This window comes from Pongo pygmaeus, chromosome 11 (genome assembly GCF_028885625.2).
Source record: "Pongo pygmaeus isolate AG05252 chromosome 11, NHGRI_mPonPyg2-v2.0_pri, whole genome shotgun sequence".
In the NCBI taxonomy this organism is placed as follows: Eukaryota; Metazoa; Chordata; class Mammalia; order Primates; family Hominidae; genus Pongo; species Pongo pygmaeus.
Window position 1 is genome coordinate 77,535,988 of NC_072384.2, and position 20,843 is coordinate 77,556,830.

At 38.5% G+C, this 20,843-nt stretch overlaps 1 protein-coding gene across 2 annotated transcripts in view; it reads right to left on the reverse strand.

Annotated features, from left to right (window-relative positions):
* PDE11A (phosphodiesterase 11A) overlaps positions 1 to 20,843 on the reverse strand; it is a 466,208-nt gene that overhangs the window by 259,710 nt on the left and 185,655 nt on the right. For both annotated transcript variants that reach the window (XM_054478305.1, XM_054478303.1), the window contains exon 5: positions 1,270 to 1,334. In XM_054478305.1, the coding sequence (XP_054334280.1) occupies positions 1,270 to 1,334 (65 nt within the window). The remainder of the gene's footprint in view (positions 1 to 1,269; positions 1,335 to 20,843) is intronic.

The window sequence follows — 20,843 nt, forward strand, 5'->3', positions numbered from 1 at the left end:
TTATTGGCCAAGTATGGACAAACAAGAGGGAGGAAGAGAAACAAAGAGCAAAAATAAAGCAAAAAATTAGGCTGTCTGTACAGCTAAGATATATCTAAAATTTTACTTTTTTTATTGGAAGATTTAGTCAAATATGTGATGTGAAAAGAAACTGAAACTGTTGGCTTAACAAAAACAGGTTTGCTCCAGTACTATTCCATATTAACTTACCTAAATAACTTGGATTCAAAGTTCAGGAGTCAGCAGAGTATCTTAAGATTTATTTCAAAACATTACAAGGTGGCCGGGCATAGTGGTTCACACCTGTAATGCCAGCACTTTGGGAGGCCAAGATGGGCAGATCACTTGAGGTCAGGAGTTCGAAACCAGCCTGGCCAACATGGTGAAACCCAGTCTCTACTAAAAACACAAAAATTAGCCAGGTGTGGTTGTATGCCCCGGTAATCCCAGCTACTCAGGTGGCTGAGGCAGGAGAATCGCTTGAACCTGGGAGGCAGAGGCTGCAGTGAGCAAAGATTGCACCGCTGCACTGAGCCAAGATTGCACCGCTGCACTCCAGCCTGGGCAACAGAGCGAGACTCCACATTAAAAAACAAGACAAACAAACAAACAAAAATTTACAAGTTTCAGGGAAAAGAGAAATAAAGCTAAAGGCAACATTTTAATCCTATTACAAGTACTAAAGTACTTTAATCCTATTACAAGTACAAGGCCCTAAGAACTGATTGCAAGCTAGATGTATATGCATTTATTTATTTATTTATTTATTTATTTATTTATTTATTTTTATTTTACTTTTTTGAGGCGGAGTCTCGCTCTGTCACCCAGGCTGGAGTGCAGTGGCGCAATCTCGGCTCACTGTATAAGCTCCGCCTCCCGGGTTCACTCCATTCTCCTGCCTCAGCCTCCCAAGTAGCTGGGACCACAGGCGCCCGCCACCATGCCTGGCTAATTTTTTTTTTTGTATTTTTTAGTAGAGACGGGGTTTCACCGTGTTAGCCAGGATGGTCTCGATCTCCTGACCTCATGATTCGCCCGCCTCAGCTTCCCAAAGTGCTGGGATTACAGGCGTGAGCCACCGCGCCCGGCTGTATATGCATTTATTTTTAAGATACGGTTTTAATTTAAACCCTGAAATACAGAAGAGTCACGATATTTGGTTGTACTTGCTAATATAAAGAACTACTACTATCTTCTAAGAATTATGCAATACCGCTAACACCAAGGACAAAAGAACATCAAAAGACACATGAACCCCACAAGCCTTACCTGTTCTCAGCATCAGCACTGCACTTTGGGGACATCAATTCAAAGGATTTGGTAAATTTCACCACCTGTCGCATAGAAAGATAATAAATCCAGGTCAATTAAAGCTTTATTGCAGTTTAAAATAATGTAATAAACATTTTCATCTTTATAATGATTATAATACTTGGAGATTAAAGAGAGATTTTTAAGTGGAGAAATCCCAAGAGAGAGTAGAAGAGAAGAATCCCATCCTACACCTTGTAACTTATTTCTTACAAAGCATACATTGTCAAAGTTGTAATACATTTCACTAAACATGTACATATTTTTACAATTAGGTGTACAATGAACTATGGAGGTCAGCTAAAGGAAAATCTCATTTGAATACTTGAAAAGAAAACTGTTCTTTTAACAACCCAATCAACAACAATAGAGACCCAAGTAGGGACAGAACACCCCTCAAAGAAGATGCCCTCTGTCAACCCCAGGCTCCTGGAGTTAGCTCATCATTAAGCTTGGCTCATCATTGTTCTCAGGTGAGCTTTGTGGTACCACCACCTAAAGGGTAAAGAAGAGGAAGCCACCTTATTCAACAATCATTCTTGTGTGGACGCTTCCTCTCTCACCTCTCCAGTGAAACTAGCATACCAGTGCGAGAGTTGACCAAGGCTTATGTTGAGGGGAAATTTATGGGAACAGAAAATGTCAATGTAGTTTTTCTTATTATTGGCTAATATTGAGTTTACACTGTAAACCGGGCCCTACAGCAGAAGCTTTTTTGATTATTTCTTTATTATAAATCTAAAGTAGAGAATTTTATACTCAATCTATAGATGAGGAAACTAACCCATAATTTTTAAAAAGACTTACTCAGTTTCACACAATTAAATAAGGCAACTGGCATGAAAGGGATTCTCTCTGATGCTAGAGTGCCAGCTCTTTCAACACTACAAATGTTGAGTGAGAAAGGCACTATTTCTGGTCCTTGTAGGGGTGGATGGAAACCTTTCCTTCTACCCTCTGAAGGTTTGCTGAAATAAACTGCCAATAGACAGATTAACAGGAGAACAAGCATACAAATTTACTAATGTGCGGAAGCACAGAAGCCATATGAAATATGAGACTCAAAGGAGGGCCAGATGGTTGAAGCTTAAACAGCATCCTCTTCATAGGGGAGACGGATGGGGGATGTAGGCAGTTTTGAGGGGTAGAAAAAAATTTCAGAGGAATTAAATGAGCCCAAAGAACAGACAATGACCAGGGACAAAGTTTCTCTGAGCTCTGGAGGAGGTGGCAGGAAGGTAAGGGGTGGAACTTCACTGTGAACAAAGGTTATCTTCTTTTTTTTTGGACAGGTTCTCACTCTGTCACACAGGCTGGAGTGCAGTGGCCCGATCTCGGCTCATTGCAGCCTCCGCCTCCCGGGTTCAAGTAATTTTCCCACCTCAGCCTCCCAAGTCGCTGGGATTACAGGGGCTTGTCATCATGCCCAGCTAATTTTTGCATTTTTAGTAGAGACAGGGTTTCACCATGTTGACCAGGCTAGTCTTGAATTCCTCACCCCAGATGAGCCACCAGCCTTGGCTTCCCAAAGTGCTGGGATTACAGGCACGAGCCACCACATGTGGCCAAAGGTTATCTTATTATGCAGATAAAGTCTCCCAGGTAGTCTCTCAGAGTGCCCTCAGAACAGATGGAAAGTCTGTCTGGGCACGGGGACATTCGTCAGTCTTCCTTCCTGTGATATGTGAATAATATTCTCTGGTTAATAAAATTTCAGGGAGGGGATGGAAGAGAGTTCCAGCTTGTATTTGTGAGGAGGAACAAGAAAAGGTTAGAAAGTTCTTGGCTCTGAGGGGACTCAATTCTAAGGCCTTTTAATTTCCTTTAGATCAACGTGCTCAGTATGCCAAGGCACCATGCTTTGAAGTATCCTTTTCTGAGCCCCAATACCCTCTTTTGACAAGATACACCACATGATAGAAAAACAAGCCCCTATAGTGAAAGGAGTCCATCTGAATGTCATCGAATGCTTCCAAGGTTGACATTTAGATTTTCCTTAGCCATATGCAGTCATGCTTCAAAGGCCTTTTAAATTAACCACTTACAAGGAATTGATGGGCACCTGAGAAAATGATTTGGAAACTAGGAATAGATTAAATTATTAAAACAGCTTTATCAGTGAGGTAATGAACTCAAGCTAGGCAAATGCAACATTAGGGAAAAAATAGAAAAAAGGCTCATCACAAAGAAAATTGTGTGTGACTAGATGAATGTAGGGCAATGACAATAGCTCGACTGCAAGGAAATACCCTTGACAACTATAGAACATATTTCATTTCATATTGTAATATGAATTAAGCCTCTACAGAATCACTCATTGTGGCAAATTTTATTTTCCAAAGATGGTCACAACAATATCTCCTATCCCATATTCTTCTCTTCCATGTAACCCTGCCACTTTCCTACCAAGTGGTAGGATCTACGTCCTCTCTCCTGAAATCCGGTGGGCTTCTGAAAGCTTCAACAAATAGAGCATATGGAAGAGATGCTCCATGCCTTCCAAGGTTGTTGTAAAATGCAACACAGCTTCTGCCTTGCCTGATGAAATATGTGTGCTTGGAGCCCTCGGTCACCATGCAAGAAGTGCAACTTCCCTGAGGCCACTATGCCGAAAGGGAGCCAAATCACATAGAGAGGTCATTTTCCTGCAAATGAGGGATTTTGCACACATTATAAACAATCCTTTATGTATGTATCAATGCTTACAACATCCCAGAAGGTAGATTTTATCCTCATTTTATTGACAGCAAATTAAGACTTAGGGGGTTAAGTGGTTTGCTGGAAGCCATGCAAGCAGGAAATTGCAAAACTGAGATTTGAACCATGCTGTTCTGATTCCACAGCTCCAGTGATTCCACTTCTCACTGCTTTAATAAGCAAGATCAAGTGTTATTGCAGCAGTAAATTATTTGGACATGACTCCTTCAAAACCAGAATAAACTCTACTTTTATTTACTAATTCTACAAATATTTATTGAGTACCTCCTATATGCCCAAATTTGAGTAAACACAGACTAAAAAGTAACTTGAAGTAAAACACTTGGCTTGGTATAAGATTAATCCAATTATCAATAAACTGTTAATTGTTTCTGCATTTGAAAATTGAGCAGGACATTTTTTAAATTCCTGATCTGATAAACGAGATTAAATTCTCCAATATTACTAAGAATGCTTCATTTGGCCTACTTCTTACTATTGATTAGAATAATTTACAGCGTGGTAAGAGTAGATGTTAATTTCTGCAAATCTGATAGCAATACAAATAAATTTTATCCAAGTAAAGATGCAAATGATTTCTGTGCAGGAGAAAAGAAAAACTCAATGGTTACAATTGTATTATCCTGACTGGTAGTAACCATTTTAAAAAGCTAATCTAGCAATCTTATGCTGGCATTCTTTCAGTGTCTGTTTTAGAACCAACTTTGCCACCCTGCGGTTTCTCTTTTTAATGAATTAAACAAATCTTTGATACATGCTTGCTTTAGATTTCTGCAAGAGTTAAGTTTTTAACTTTTTGAAAATTATCTTTCAATACAACAAATAGGTACTGTCTTATGTGTCAAGCAGTGTAGTATACACTGGAATTACAAATGTGAAAGTAAAAGAAAATAAAATCTCTGCAGTTATGGAGCTTGCTTTATGGTAGGGAGCTTAATTTGCCCTGGCTCCTCAAAACTAGTGCTCCCTGGAAAAAATAAGTGCACTTCTGGTTTCACGCCTTAAGAAAACAAATGTGAGAAATGTCCAGAAAATGAAAGAAAATAAAGATCTTTTAAAAATATTTTTTCCATCTGAGGAATAGCAACTGAGGGATATAAGAAATGGAATAGGAAATAATAGGAAATAATGGCATTTTAAAGCCATAGAACCTATAGATCTACAGAGAATGGATAAGATATATACATGTCTCTTAATGAAATGACAGGGTGTTTGAACTCTTGTAAAAGAAGTTGGAAAAACTGCTAAATGGAAAAAACACTTTTTTTTCTAAAATGTTAGAACATCTTACTCCAACATAAGTTACAGGCTGAAAAGAAAAACAGGGACAAAACTTTTATTTGTTTTGTTTTCTAAATTCATTTTTAATGTATAAGGGGAAAGTCAAGGACTATGTATCATTCCACTTCAGCATTCCATAGAATGCATTAGCTGTGTCCTCCAGTAAAATGGGTTATGGTGCCATGATCAAAGTCAGACACTGTATTCATGAACCACGATTGACCTTGTATGTAGGAAAGAACTGAACCTTTCCTAAAGAGAGGTCTGGCCTTTGTCCTTGGCTCCTGAGAGGTAATCTCTAAACCCTTGGAATGCCTGATTAATGTGCAAAGAGTAACAATGTGATTTAGAATGGGGGCTTCGAGCCCCACCAACAATATGATTTGGGTGGGAGGTTTGGGACACATGGTATCAGTTGACCACTGAAGGAGTGGAGTCAGAGGTCAGCTGCATGGGCAGGCCAACACCATTTTTGTGATCAAGCCCCAATAAAGACTCTAGAAACTAAGGCTCAGGCCCTGGTTGGCAAAATTTCATGCATCTTGTTACACATGATAGCCAGGAGACATTGACACTATCCGTGACTCCATGAGCAGAGTCCACATGTGGAATTTTCCTAGACTCTGCCCCATGCTAATGTTAATCTGTATGATTTCCTGTAGTAAACGTAACTGTGAGTGTAACAGCTTTCACTGAGTTCTTTGAGCCCTTCTAGCAAATTATTGAAACTTAGCATGGTCTTGGGAACTCCAAAACTCATAAATGGTATCAGGAGTGAGAGAAGTATTGTAGGCTATGTTCCCTAACTTTACACTTATATCATAATTCTTAGGTTCCTGTGTCTTTAGAAGAAAAATGAAGATACTGATGTTTACTGATCTTTGGTTAAATATTGATTATCCAGTGTCTATAAAGTACTGGATAGCATAGGGAGATACCAAAGAAATAATAAATAAGGTCTCTAACCTTTTAAGACTTAACATTTGTGATGGTTAATTGGTATCTGTCAACTTGACTGGGCTAAGGGGTGCCCAGATAGCTGGCAAAACATTATTTCTGGGTGGTCTGTGAAGTGTTTCTGGAAGAAATTAGCATTCGAATCAATAAATTGAGTAAAGAAGATTGTCCTGAGCAATGTGGGTGGGCATTGTCCAATCCACTGAGGGCTCAGATAGAAAGGAAGAGGAAGGGCAAATGTGCTCTCTTTGTTTGAGCTAGGACATTCATTTTTCCCCTGTCCTCAGACGCTGGGACTCCTGATTCTCTGGTCTTTGAACTCAGACTGAATTACATCACCAGCTTTCCTGGTTCTCTAGCTTGCAGACAGTAGAGTGTGGGACTTCTTAGCTTCCATAATATGTGAGCCAATTCCTAGAATAAATCTCTTTACCTCTATGTATCTATCATCTATCTATCTATCTATCTATCTATCTATCTATCTATCTATCTATCTATCTATCTAGTCTCCTATTGGTTCTGTTTCTCAGGAGAACCACAACTACTGCAACATTTTAAAGAAGAAAAATTTAAAGTGCAAGGTGAGTTGACCTCTGAGGTTAGATTCACAGCCAAACTGACCCTGAGTCATCAGATTATTTGGCAAGGCAATATGCATGTGGCATTAGTCCATGATGAGGGCAGCAAGATGAACAGTTGAGAAGTAACATAATTCTGGAGATGTAAATTCATCTGCCAGCCTCTCAGTCGTCAAAAGCAGGAGCGGGCAAAGGATGGCCCATGGGCCATATCTGGCCTACCACCTGTTTTTACTAATAAAGTTTCATTGTAACAAAGCCATACTCATTAATTTAAGCATTGTCTGTGCCTGCTTTCTACTATAACAGTAGAGTGAATAGTTGCAATTGAGATCGTACAGGACACAAAGTCTAAAATATTTAGTAGACAGACCTTTATTTTTAAAAGTTTGCCAACTTCTCTGGTGTAGAGCCATTTCTAGGCCAGATCAGTTATTTTTGCTAAATTGTTAATGGCTAATGATAGGTTAATGTATTAATATTCTCATGTGATACAGCTATATTCAGAAAGAGGATTCTTGAAGTCATAATCTTTTAATTTGAAACAATATCACAATGATAGAAATTTTAGGCACAGGGTAAGTGGTACGAGATATACTTGAGGATATATCCCCAGTTGGCAGGGGACAGTTCCACTCCAATTAAGCCTGTTGTCCAGGGACAATTATTAATAGTGCCCACTTTCACGCTCACAAGTGTCTTTGAATAGCAAATTCTAGGCAGGCAGGCCACTGGCTGCTCCTCAAAGCATCAGACAACTTATATTTTTAAAAAGAATTGAAAATATAATGCATTCAATTATAAAATTGTTTATAGTCAGATACTTGGGTTAAAAAATTAAACAGCAAAATCAGCTTAAATATTTGGATATAATTTAATGGGATATATAGAATGACACTGCAGAAATTATGACCAATACCAAATAGGTGAAGGCATAAATAAAATAGAATAGAATTTATGCTTTATTCCTGACTTGGACCGATTACATAATTCTTAGTTTTATTAATTTTAAAAGTTTACTATCTAAATCCAACTTTGATTTTATTATACATTTACTAAATGAACATGGATTAAATAAATTAATATACACACACTAAGTAAAAAAGAGAATCTTATAAGGGAAATATCAGAAGTGGTTTCTACATTAGTGATACTAAACAACTAGTTTCAAGCTCCCTTTGCTGCTGATCAGCCCTGATTATTGCACCCTGGGGAAGGGAGCGTACCTGCCAAGTGAAGTAAACAAAACATCTCCCTGCTTGTTCTTTGGAAAAGCTCCATGGACAGAAGTCTTTTTGATTTGGATATTTATCAAGTGCTAGTTGGTCTGGCTTCTCTCTCTTCTTTTAATTTAAAAACAAGTTAAAAAAATAAAAACTATGCTCAAATAGATATTCCTGGCACCAAAATAAAAATTATCTACTAAGTAATTATGATTTTTGTTTTCTAATTTCCTGAATCTCTATTTTTCTATAAGAGGACTACTCAAAATGGCAAAAGAATGAATTAAATAGGCCAAGTGTGGTGGCTCACACCTGTAATGCCAGCACTTTGGGAAGTCAAGGTGGGTAGATAACTGAGATCAGGAGTTCGAGACCAGAATGACCAACATGGTGAAACCCCATCTCTACTAAAAATACAAAAATTAGCCACGCATAGTGGCACACACCTGTAATCCTAGCTACTCAGCAGGCTGAGGCAGGAGAATCATTTGAATCTGGGAAGTGGAGGCTGCAGTGAGCCGAGATGCACCACTGCACTCCAGCCTAAGTGACAGAGCAAGACTCTGTCTCAAAACAAAAGACAAAACAAAAAAAAGAATGAATTAAACAATCATCTCTTACTATGCTTCTTAATAAATCTCTCACTTACGCCAATTTACTCTAATCATTTATTCATGCAGTCAGCATTTATCAAATACTTAGTGCACCAAGCACTGCTATAGGCTCTGTAAACACCAAGCGGCACAAATCATATCCTATCCTTGAGAAACTCACAACACAGTACAGAGGAGGAAACAGTTCACAAATGTTTCACCACAATGTATGTCCAAAATGCTACCAGTGCACAGAGGAAGGTGTTAAGGAAGTCTTCATGTGAACTGCGTGACGAGCAGGAACGCTCTAGGCTGACAAGTGGGGGAAGTTTCCTAGGCTGAGGAAACAAATCAATCCATTCTGGGAGAAAATACAGAACTCTCAGAAGAGTTTAACTGAACATAATTCAATAAAGGGGCAAGCTATAGAAGTGTGGGTAGGGTGAAAAGAACCCAATAAGGAATGGTGAGGCACCCAGGGACTAGCAACTTTGGAAAGCAGTTAACACTTCTAGGTCTGAGGTTACACAAGAGGAGGGAGGGAAGAAGGGAAGGGTGATTTTGAGATCCTGGAGGTGATTTTGATATCCGTGTGAAGAGAAGCCATGGAAAGATCTAGCCACCCCTAGAACTGGTAAAGAAGGAATAAGGAAAATAACTACACCCAATGTCTTTCACTCCTCTGGCCCTTAAATCTTCCGCTCATACCTTCTATTTGTCAAACCCAACTGGCAGCCAGAGGACAAGAGAGCCCAAGTGGTGTGGTAAGCAAAGATCAGCCCTCAAGGGCACTGAGGGAAAGACAGAAAGACCAACCATAGGTAGTTGGGGAGTGGAGAGGTTCCAGAGAGTAGCCAGTAGAGTTGACAATGTTGAACTTTACCTGAGCTCTGCGCTCCCCCAAGATAGTAATGATAAAGAAATCTCTCTACTGCTGTTCCATAATTGGCTATCCTCAACAGACCACTCTGCCCTAGCACATTTCAAAATAAGACGTTTCTCCATTCTTCCTCATGACTCCTGTAAGGCTCATGAATGATGTAGGTAACTCCCTTGTCTATAGGTTTCTGTGAAACCCGAAGTGCCTTTCTTTTTCTTTGAGATGTTCACCATTAATGAACATTCTCCCTATTGCAATAGCCAGATGAAATGATCTTCATTGTCTGGTGCAATTTGTCTTTCACTGGGACTATTTGCACAAAGATATGTATCTTTTGTGCTAATAGGCTAGTATATGCTTAGGCTGACCATGGGCAGGTGGGGTAGAGGTGAAGAAAAGGATAGAGCAAGGCTGAGGACCAGAGAGGAGAACCACAAGTTAAGTTAGAAGCAGAAGTGATGGGCTTTGAATGTTGGGTAGTGTGAGCAATATTATACAAGCAATAGACAATTACCAATGTTTTGAATCATAGGAGAGGCCAGTGCATGTTTAAAAAGAAGCAGTAATTGATTGAAAAGAAGAGTGCCCTGTTTGCAAGCAAGAAATGAGTCAGGAGAAAAATGTCCTAGTGAGAAATCAGTAAAGACAGAGTGAAGAAGGTGGTAGAAAGAGTGAGAAGGAAGGGCTAGAAATGATGTTCCAAGGTAGAAGCAACAGATCATAGACACAAGTGAATGTAGAATAGTGAGAATGACTTAGAAACTACTCTATGGTTTTTAGCTTGAGTTACTTACTGAATGGTGATGATTCTATTGGCTAAATAGGAAATGTCAGAGGTGGAGAAGATTTGGGATGGGATGTAATGGAGATGGACAGTGGGGTTAGGGGTTCAGTAGTTGGAGATTTTATATATATATATATGCATATGTATGTTTAACATATAAATGATTAATTATGTGAGTTGATTTACTATATTGATATACAGTTATTAATAAAACGAGTTAATATGTATGAAAAAGTAATATGATACATTAATGATGTGAGTGTGTGTGTGTGTGTGTGTATATAGTAGTATATATACACATTTTTTCAGTTAATATAATTGGCCCTCTTTATCCATGGGTTCTGCATCCACAACCAAATGCAGGTTGAAAATACAGCATTCAGGGCAATGTGAAACCTGCAGATACAGAAGGCTGACTTTTCATATCTGGGGGTTCTGCAGGGCTGACTGCAGGACTTGAGTGTGCATAGATTTTGGTATCCATGTGCTGTCCTGGAACTAATACCCCACAGATACTGAGGGATGACTGTGTATATAACAATAATAGTTTGGGTAATCATCAGAGGATTTTTTTTTTAATACTCTCCACTTTGCACACTAGAAAAACACTTGGAACAAAAATCAAACTGAATTTAAGTGGGCTTCTTTATAGGGAGAAGGAAAATCGAAGAAGGAAAGGTAGGGAAATGGAAAGTAAATGATATAGAAAGGAAAGGCTGAGGCAATTTTTACAATTCACTTGAGAAGGAGGGCACTGAATTATGGACTGCCCCAGAACAATCGGAGGATGCTCGCTCCATCTCTTCCCCTTGAATGTAGGATTCAGGAAGACCATCTAGTTCACTGTCTTAATTGTATGTATATTTACGTAAGGACCAAGGAGCTAAGGAGGATATAAGAAAACAAGTGTGCCTAGCTAGCTTATGCTTCACAGTTTTGTAAAGAAACTCCAGACACTAGCCAGGTATTTATAAGCTTAGTTAGAAAGTACTTTGTAGAGTTCCTAACAATGAAATAGCTGCCAGCCATCAGGATGATACATAAGAAGAGAACACTTGTAAAAACTAGGACTTGAGACAGTGCCTTAGGACATAAGATTAAAATGTCTACATTCACTTTCCTTGACTACACACAAAAATAAATAGAAATAATAGTAAATGCATGAGCTGGAAAGAACTAAGAGAAGTGATAGGAATTGCTTAGACAGGTTCATGGGATGGAATAACAGTAAGCACGGAATACTCAGTTCAAGGAGCTAAATAGTTCCTAATGTTAACAGCAGCAGCCAGCTATGGAGCAATCTTTCTTTCTTCCCAGTCTAATGGAAAATGCCATTGACAAAATTACTTAAAATCAATGGACTGAAACACTTTAGAGAAGCAAAAGGGGGCAAAATATTAATTTTGTCAGGAGAAAGGGCTAGAACAGCATTCCTCATTTCTATTTTTGGCATCCATTCAGTAAACTGAACAGTTTACACCCGAGTGCGTAGCTTAAAGACCACAAATGCAGTTTCTAAACACAGAGTTAAGATATTGGTGAATCAAAGCTTCTACAACCAGAATTAATTTTTTCTCCCTTATTCCCTTTAAATATAAAGGCCATAAAATATAAATTTGCAATAAGCAGTTTTTTTTAAGTATTAGAATCACAAAATACAAATAGAACTTTTGTTTTCAGGAATTATTCTAATAAAATAGAAATAAAACTTATTTTTGGAGGGAGAAACTTTTATTTTCCTGAAATGATACTGTTTTGTTTTCTAATTATAAAAGTAGTGTACAGAATGCCAGTAGAGATGGTGCTATAAGTTCATGCTTTTACATATCTGATTTCTTCCAAAAACAGAGAAAAGACTGATAAAACACAGAGGAAATCAGAAAGACATTTAGAGATTGAAAGGAAGAGAGAAGAAAAGGAGAGGGGTAGGGAGGAGAAGGGAAAGGAGGGAAAAGATCTCTAAAGTCACAAGCCTGAAGACATGTAGGCCTGCTGCACTCCAAGTCCAGAAACAGGCTGGCAATGATGGTCAGAATTTCAGCTCCTGCTGGGGCATGGGGAAGAGGTGACCCAGCTTCACCCCAAGAAACTGAACCAAGCTGCCTCCAGCTTGGTGTAATATTACTACACAGCAGGAAATCTGAGCCACCAGAAGCTGGACAAACTATTACACAGGTAGGAAAGAGGGCAAGAGAGAAAGAAAGAAAGAAAGCAATGGCGTAAGCAAACAAACAAAAACACTCTCCCATCAAAATCAGCTGCAATCCCAAATTCAAAAACACATAATTAATACAAACAACTAAATCAACAACCTATATAACTGGACAAAAAATATTGAGGAATCTGTTAAGCTAAAAATTTGAACACACCTGTAACCAGAGATTGATAGATGAAGAATAGAAAAGCATTAAGAATATAGATGACTTGGACAACATTTCATTCTTGATTAACAGGGTCTTAGGAAACGTCAGCTGGACATGCCCTTAAAAGAAAAAAAAAAAGATTTTCCTCAGCTGGGTGCGGTGGCTCACGCTTGTAATCCCAACACTTTGGGAGGCCAAAGTGGAAGGATTGCTTGAGCACAGTGGTTCGAGATCAGCTTGGGCAACTAGTGGAACCTCATTTCTACAAAAATTAGCTGGATGTGGTGGTGTGCACCTTTAGTCCTAGCTACTTGAGAGGCTGAGGTGGGAGGATCACTTGAGCCTGGAGGTCAAGGCTGCAGTGAGCTGTGATGGTGCCACTGCACTCCAGCCTAGGTGACGGAGTGAAACCGTCTCAAACAAACAAACAAACAAGCAAACAAACAAAAAGGACTTTGCTCCGTGAGAGAAAAGAGAGGGATATGAAAAGAAGTTTCTTTTTCTTCTCCTGGACACAGTTATGTGTGGACGTGCTGCCTGGTACACTATAAAGGGAAAAGCCAGCTGGTGATGGCCAACCACTGAGACAAGCAGAGGGCAATGGACAGAGCCTGGGTCCCTGATCACATCATCTAGCTGCTGCGTCATCCCCAGAACCACCTCCTGGAGACTTCTAGTCATGTAAGTTAATAAATGCTCTCAGTGTGAAGGCCACTTGCCCTTGAATACTCTGCTACCTGCAGGAGTTACCCAAATTGATCCATAAGTTAGATCAATTTCAATCAAAATCTACACAGAGTTTTCATGGAACTTGCTAAGCTGCTATTAAAATTTTATGGAAGAATGACAGGTCAAGAATAAGCAAGCCAGTTTTAAAGGGGAACAACACTGAGGACTTGGCCTGTCAGATATCAAAATGCATTACAAAATTACAGAAATTCAGATAGATACTGGTGCAGAAATAAACAAATAGACCAGCAGGACAAAATTGTGAGCTCAGAAACAGACCCAGGTATATATGGAAACACTATAACTTTGAAGTGCCATTACAAAGTGGAGGCAAAACAGTTCTAAGACAATTGGTTATACACATACCGCTTTATACTCCACACAAAAACAAATTCTAGGTAGATAAAAAAGACCATGCATACCAAATGGATGTAAAAAGATATACAATAATGCCATTATAGCGAAAGGTAGATAAAGATTTTTATAACAAAACCCTTAAAGCAAAAATCAAAAAGGGAGGTTAATAAATTTGACACATCAAAATTAAAATATTCCACAAATATACCTGTTGAGAGAGGCAATCCACAAAACCAAGCCATGCATGTCAGGACTGCAAGGCCCTAGTTCGGTTCTCAGGATTGTATTTGCAGTGAGCAAACCTGGGAGATGAAGTAACATCTTTCCACAGACAAACATCAGGCTTCATACCACTCAACAGAAAAGGGATGTATTTCCCAAGCACAGTGTTGTAATATGACCTCTTCTGTAATTATGACCCAGTGCATGTGCATGCCCACACCCACCTGTTGCACCTGTGGAACTTGGAGAACATGGGGAACCAGCATCATTATTATGGTTTACAATATAAGGTTTGCATTTGTATCTACAAACATATGCTCCACTGTTTTTTAGCCTTACTTCGATATTTAAATACGTTCAATACTCAATACCCATCTTACTTATCCCAACTTCCCCACACATCACCTGCTTTGCTAGATTTCAAACTCTCATATTTTTCAGGAAGGGCTTCTTAGAACTACATTTGCTGTGCTCTTCTTTGCATATTTGAAAATAGCTCTCTGTGACTTGTGTAATCGTCTATGAGTTCGGCTTTAAATTTTGGATTTAAAATTATAGGGTCACATTTTCTTTCCCTGAGGACTTTGTAGATATTGCCCATTGTCCTCCAGCACAGGAGACTGCAACTAGGAAGTCTAACATCAGAAAGAATTTTTCTGCAATAGGTGCTTTGATTTTTTTGTGTGTAAATGCCCATATGCTTTTTTCAATATCTGAAGTCTATTAAGACCAAATGTGTTTCAGTGTTAAGCAGTCGGTATCAATTTTGCCTGAAATGGTGTGTTCCTTCAGTCTGTAAATCCAAGATTGCCTTTATTTCAGTAAAATGTCCTAGTGTTATAATTTTGAATTTTTTTTTTCCTGTTCCATTTGCCATGTTCTCTTTAGAGTTGCCCAGAATACTTAGTTTGGACCTCTGTTATTCTGATTCCATTTTTATCATTCTCCTTTTTTAATGCTTTATTATTTTCCATTTTGTTTTCAATTTTATTATTTGTGTCCCTAAAAGTATTTTAGAAGTACTATTTCTTCTTGTTTTTAATGTAGTATTCCTTTCTGTGCAGCTACATATTTTTCTTCTACTTTTTTTCCAAGTTCTACCAACCCAGTTTCTTATCTTTTATACTGCTTATCATTTATTCCTTAAGCTTTTGTATCTCTTTCTTGAACAACTTTATTTTTCCTGAGAGATCTTATTTTTATTTCATTTCATGGAAAACTTTAAGTGTTTTTCTGGTGTGTGTTTTTCACTTGGCTTTTGTTTTCACATCCCTTCCTACTTCTTTTCTTATAGTATCTTGCATGAGCCCCATGCTAGTGGCTCTTTGTTGTGTGTTAATGTTTAGATGAATAATGGACACGGAGGGTGAAGTCAGGGGAATGATTTAGGGTGGCTGCATTTGAATTTCAGTTTATTGTCTTTGAGTGTTTTCTCACCAACACTGCTCTGAGTAGCCATTTCAGCTTCTGCCTGGTGAGAAGTCTATGCTTACTGTAAAGTCCAATATGACATAGGTATTTTTGTGTAATGAATTAGCCTTTAAATCTCTTCAGCTGGCCAAGATAAGCAGCTGCAGGGTGACTTGCCACTCATGTTCCCATTTATCCTGATACATCAATAACCTTGTTTCCAGGATGACTTGTCTGCAACTTTCCTTGTTCCACTCACCCTGGCCACACCGTCTGCCAATCTATGGCAGCAAGGAGGACTCAAGAAACATCCCCGAGCCTGCCCAGGCACCTGCTCTTACTGTTTCAAGCAAGTATACATGACTTATTTTGGTGAACATCGTGCTCTGCCCAAGATGGCTGAAGGCAAGTAACCTCACTCAGCCTTTTATTAAATACTTCACCTTATCTAATTTCCACTGAATTAAGCAGCCCTCCCAACCTTATATGGGGTGGAAGTGGAGTGATGACTTGTGGCATGGGGTTATGAGTACTTCTTTTGTGGATTATGGAGCCTGCATGTCTTGTTCTGGGTCCAGATTGGTCTTTAATTGCTAAAAGTTAAGATAAATCCATTTAGCAAATCCTCTCTCCTGACACCCTGACTTTTAAGTTTGTTCTCTTGCGAAGAGGTTGACTACCTGCCCTTTCCTTCCATGAGATGATAAACCCATGACTCCTCCTGGAAGAGAAGATACAAGAAAATATGACTCAAAAGGAGAAAATTTAAAGCTCCATAAATTTAATAGTTGTGAAAATGTAATCTTATTTATGTACCCTTGTTTTGATAAAAACAGCTTCTTTTTATATATGTTGTTTCTACCCTTTATTATTCACCTAAAATTATATCAAAGACATTGTTCCTATGAATATAGTCATATATCATTGTTTTAAAACACTACATAGAATTTCATTATATAAACTTCTATTGATATTTGAATTATTTATATTTTCACTACTATAGGAATGCAGTAAGTATTCTTATATACTCATTTTCATCTCATCTCCATCCATTTCATTAATCTAAATTTTAAGAGGAGTTGCTGGGTGCAAAGGCTATCCCTTTTTCAAGTTAAAATATATTTTCAGCTATTCGGAAGGCTGGGGCAAGAGAATTGCTTGAACCCGGGAGGCAGAGGTTGCAGTGAGCCGAGATCACACTACTGCACCCCAGCCTGGGCCTCCCACCTGGGTGACAGAGCAAGACTCCATCTCCAAATATATTTTTCCAAACTGATGACCATAAAAGTTATCCCAACTCAAGTTCCCACTATCAGTAATGAGAAAGTCAATTTTCTAATGCCCATACTCATACTGGTTATTATAGTTATTTTCAAGCTTTACCAATCTGATGGCTGAAAAAATCATAGAGCTGTTTGAAAGTGCTTATTCTCATCAGAATTGAATGATTGTTCTAAAGAGCCTTTACCTACCAAATGAATAAAACATATTAACCAGTATTTTTGCATTTGCTTTTTTAACATTGAATCTTTGATTCATATGAAGTTTACATTGGCATTACAGAAATAAGGCAAAAAGCTGGGTACGCATTTCTCAATGTTATAAGAGGGCAAAGGATTATCTAGAACAGTGGTCTGTAAACCCTTGTCTGCTAGTAAAATCTGATCTACTACCTACTTTTGTCAATAAAGTTTAATTGCAACACAGCCATGCTCATTCTTTATATATATTGTCTATGACTGCTTTTGTGTTATAATGGACAAAGTTGAGTAGCTGCAATAGAGACTGTGTGACCTGCAAACCCTAAAATATTTACTATCCGGGCATTTACAGAAAAAATTGCCAATTTCTGATCTAAGAAATGTACTTAGTTTCTTCCTCTCACTGGTTAATACAGATAAAAGACTCCAGATTTAGTGAAATTACATGTTAGTTTGTACTTTTCTCTGGTAGAGATACAAGTCATTCTCTCCAATAGAAAAGATAATCTTGAAGGTTATAGTTTATGGCTTAGTTTTGTCTTTAACCAGTATTGTTTTTAACATTGAAATTGTATCTTAACATTGCCCATAAACACCTAACTTCTCAAGTGCTCTTTGGACTGGTTTTAACATCATATTGGCTCCCTCACACATTAATGAGTTTTAAAAATCTTCAACTTGCATTTATTTTATATTTATATGAATCATAATTTTGCATTTTATAAAATTATATTTTTATAGGTATGAACTAGAAATCCAGCTTCTTACAGTTTTTTTTTTCCAAATTGCCAGCCATTTGCTTCCAAAACATTTATAGAATAATACATCATTCTCCCCATCTATCTAATTGTTATATATGTGGATTGAATACAAGATAACTAATTAGAGAATATAATTTGCATATTGATTATAGATTTAAAAGTTCACAGATACGGCTATACAAAAAAGTAACATATTCTTTTTCTATAACTCAACTAAATTTATCTGCTTGAGCCCCAAGTTTGCTTATTGGCAGAAGACAAAAGAGATTACTCCAGTTAAACTCAGCCACTTCAGGTTTTCTCAGTCATTTCAGATTGAGACTCATTTAATACTGAAATTTTCACCAAGGAGACATGCGCCTTTCTGGGTGCTTGGAAGAGACATGGCTGGCCTGCAGTCACCCGCTCACCCAGACTGGCCTCTGTTCTGAGATAAGAAGGCCTTGCTGGCCCTCAGCATAGTCATTCCTAACACTGGATATGCATAAATATCCACAGCCCCTCCAGGACTAGGTCACAACCCTGTCTCTTCCTCATCCTGACAGCCAGGCTTCTTCAGGCCCCAGCCCTCCCTCTGTTAATGTCTGCCAGGAAATGGGGAAAGCTGCATTTGCTGCTCATGCTCCTTTGGGACTCTAGAAAAGCTGTCAGGCTCTCACGGCCTCTTACCGCCTCTGACATTGTCACCTCTTTTTTCCTGCCATGATGCCTGGGGGAAGCTTCAACTCCCCCCACCTGCTCTCCAATGCCCACCACCACTATTATACGGAGAATAGAGTCTGGGAGCAAGGTTAGGAAGACTGACAACCTCACATTTATTATTCTCCTCTCCACCTCTCCTCCCTTAGTCCAGGCAATCCAAGAATGGGATAGTCTAGAGCTTCATCTATTCTCTTTTCATTCTACTGTTTTGTTCATAATTTTAGGTTCTGATTCATTCAAGCCTTTAGGAAAAAGTTTTGGTTTTCCAGAATAACCCTGCTATAAATTTTATATTATTTATTTATTCATCTATTTATTGATTGATTGATTTTCAGAGGTGGTGTTTCACTATTTTGCCCAGGCTGTCCTTGAACTCCTGGGCTCAAGCAATCCTCCTGCCTCAGCCTCCTGAGTAGCTGGGACTGTAGGTGCATGCTACTGTGCAAAGCCCTGCTATAAATTTTAAAAGCCCATTTTTGAACTTAAAAACCCATTTAGCTGTTCCTGTATTCTGAGTAATTCCTCCCCTGAAGTAACATACCACATGCTTACTGTCAAGTTGGGGAGGGGTGTGGACAGGGGGACTTCCCTTAACCCCTTGATATCAATCTTTTTTTCCTGAAATTTTTGTTTTATGTTATGTAGATAACTATTGGTTATAATACATCTAAAAATGGAACTAACACTTTGCATAAGGAAAAGCTCTTTGGTGTTTATCATAAATACCAGGGGCATCAGAGGTGATGAAGACTGTCTAAGAAGCATCCTGCTAGTGATAGGTTCATTGATAATAATAAGGAAAGAAAGGTCATAAGTAATGTGGAAAAGGTATAATTGTGGATTTGCTTGGTAATATTGAGATCTTATATGGATTCCCTTATTATTATAAAAATATACCTATTATTGAAATGTTTCCAGTAAAAATAACTTCGTCAAGTTTGAAAATATTGTAATACCGTAGATTAGAAGGGTGGTCATTTTTGATAATCTTCTAACTTGGACTAGTTTTTATGGTGTGGTCTAACTCTTTGGCAGATGACTAAAAAAGTACAGATGATGGAAGCTGATATTGAATGTGGGGGCAGAGATAAACATTTTCCTGTTTATCCTGGCTTTTTCTCCTGAATGTGGTGGGACTGTTTCTAGTCTCCTTTCTATAATTTCTACTGTACAACTTCGGTGGTGCACAGCACTGTGACACCTACAAGCCTAAAGGTTTGAGAAGCCTTTGGTGAGAAGTGTATTAAAGGAATGCCTAGTGTTGGTAGGTTTTCTGCTGGGGATGCCACATAAATAGATACCTTTACCCCAAACTTCTCCCACCACCTCCACAGGCAGCAGACTTGCCAACAAGTCTTCACTGCTTCTGGAACAATACTGAGCAGATTAATATTTTTTTTCACCTGGTTCACTTTTAACCTTTAGAGTTCATCCCTATGGTGTTAGAGGAGCTCATTCTCACTATAAACTAAAAATAAAATCCTACTCTAACTGAACAGACCCCCTCTTGGCTAAGGGGACCCAAGTAAAACCTTAAAAACTGAATTCCTGGCCATAAATGGAAGGAAAGTCGAATAGCCTCCTCATTATTTGCCCTCCGTGTTGGAGTTCATACACAGCTGAGCAGCATTAATGTTCAAATAGACATCATAAGACTCACGAAACAGACTCTTTGTGGCAATAAGATACCAAATTATAAACAAGACCTAACACCATGTAAAGCAAGGGTTAAGTCATTCCTGTAGGCCACCAATCTTGCTACATAGCATCCTTATTTTAATTTAAAACATTCCTTTCTGCTGACTCTAAGTTTTAAATAGAGCCTTATTCCTTTAATCAATTGCAAATTAAAGAATCTCTGAACCTACCTGTAACCTGTAAATCCCTGCTTCAAGATATCCTGCCCTTTCAGACCAAACCAATATATACCTTCCCTGTATTGATTTATGTCTTTGCCTGTAACTCCTGCCTCCCTAAAATGTATAGAACCGAACTGTGATCCAACTACCTTGGGACCACTTATTCAAGGCTTCTTCTGTTTGTATTTTCCCTGGACCACAGTCACTCATATTGGCTCAGAATAAGCGTGTTTACCTATATAACAAACTTGCACATGTATATCTGAACCTAAAATTAAAAAAAAAGAAGTGAGTTTCATATTTCAAGAGACGCTTTTTTGGAGGTGCTCTGAGGGACTTGATGGCAGAGAAAACTTTCAATAATAAGTCTGTAAAATACACAAGGTAATAGAAACAATTATCCATCTAAAAAACGCTATTCTGGGCTGGGTACTGTGGCTCACACCTGTAATACCAGTACTTTGGGATGCCGAGGTGGGTGGATCAACGGAGGTCAGGAGTTCGAGATCAGCCTGGCCATCATGGCGAAACCCCAACTCTACTAAAAATAACAAAAATTAGCTGGGCATGGTGGTGGGTGCCTGTTATCCCAGCAACTCAGGAGGCTGAGGCAGGAGAATTGCTTGAACCCAGG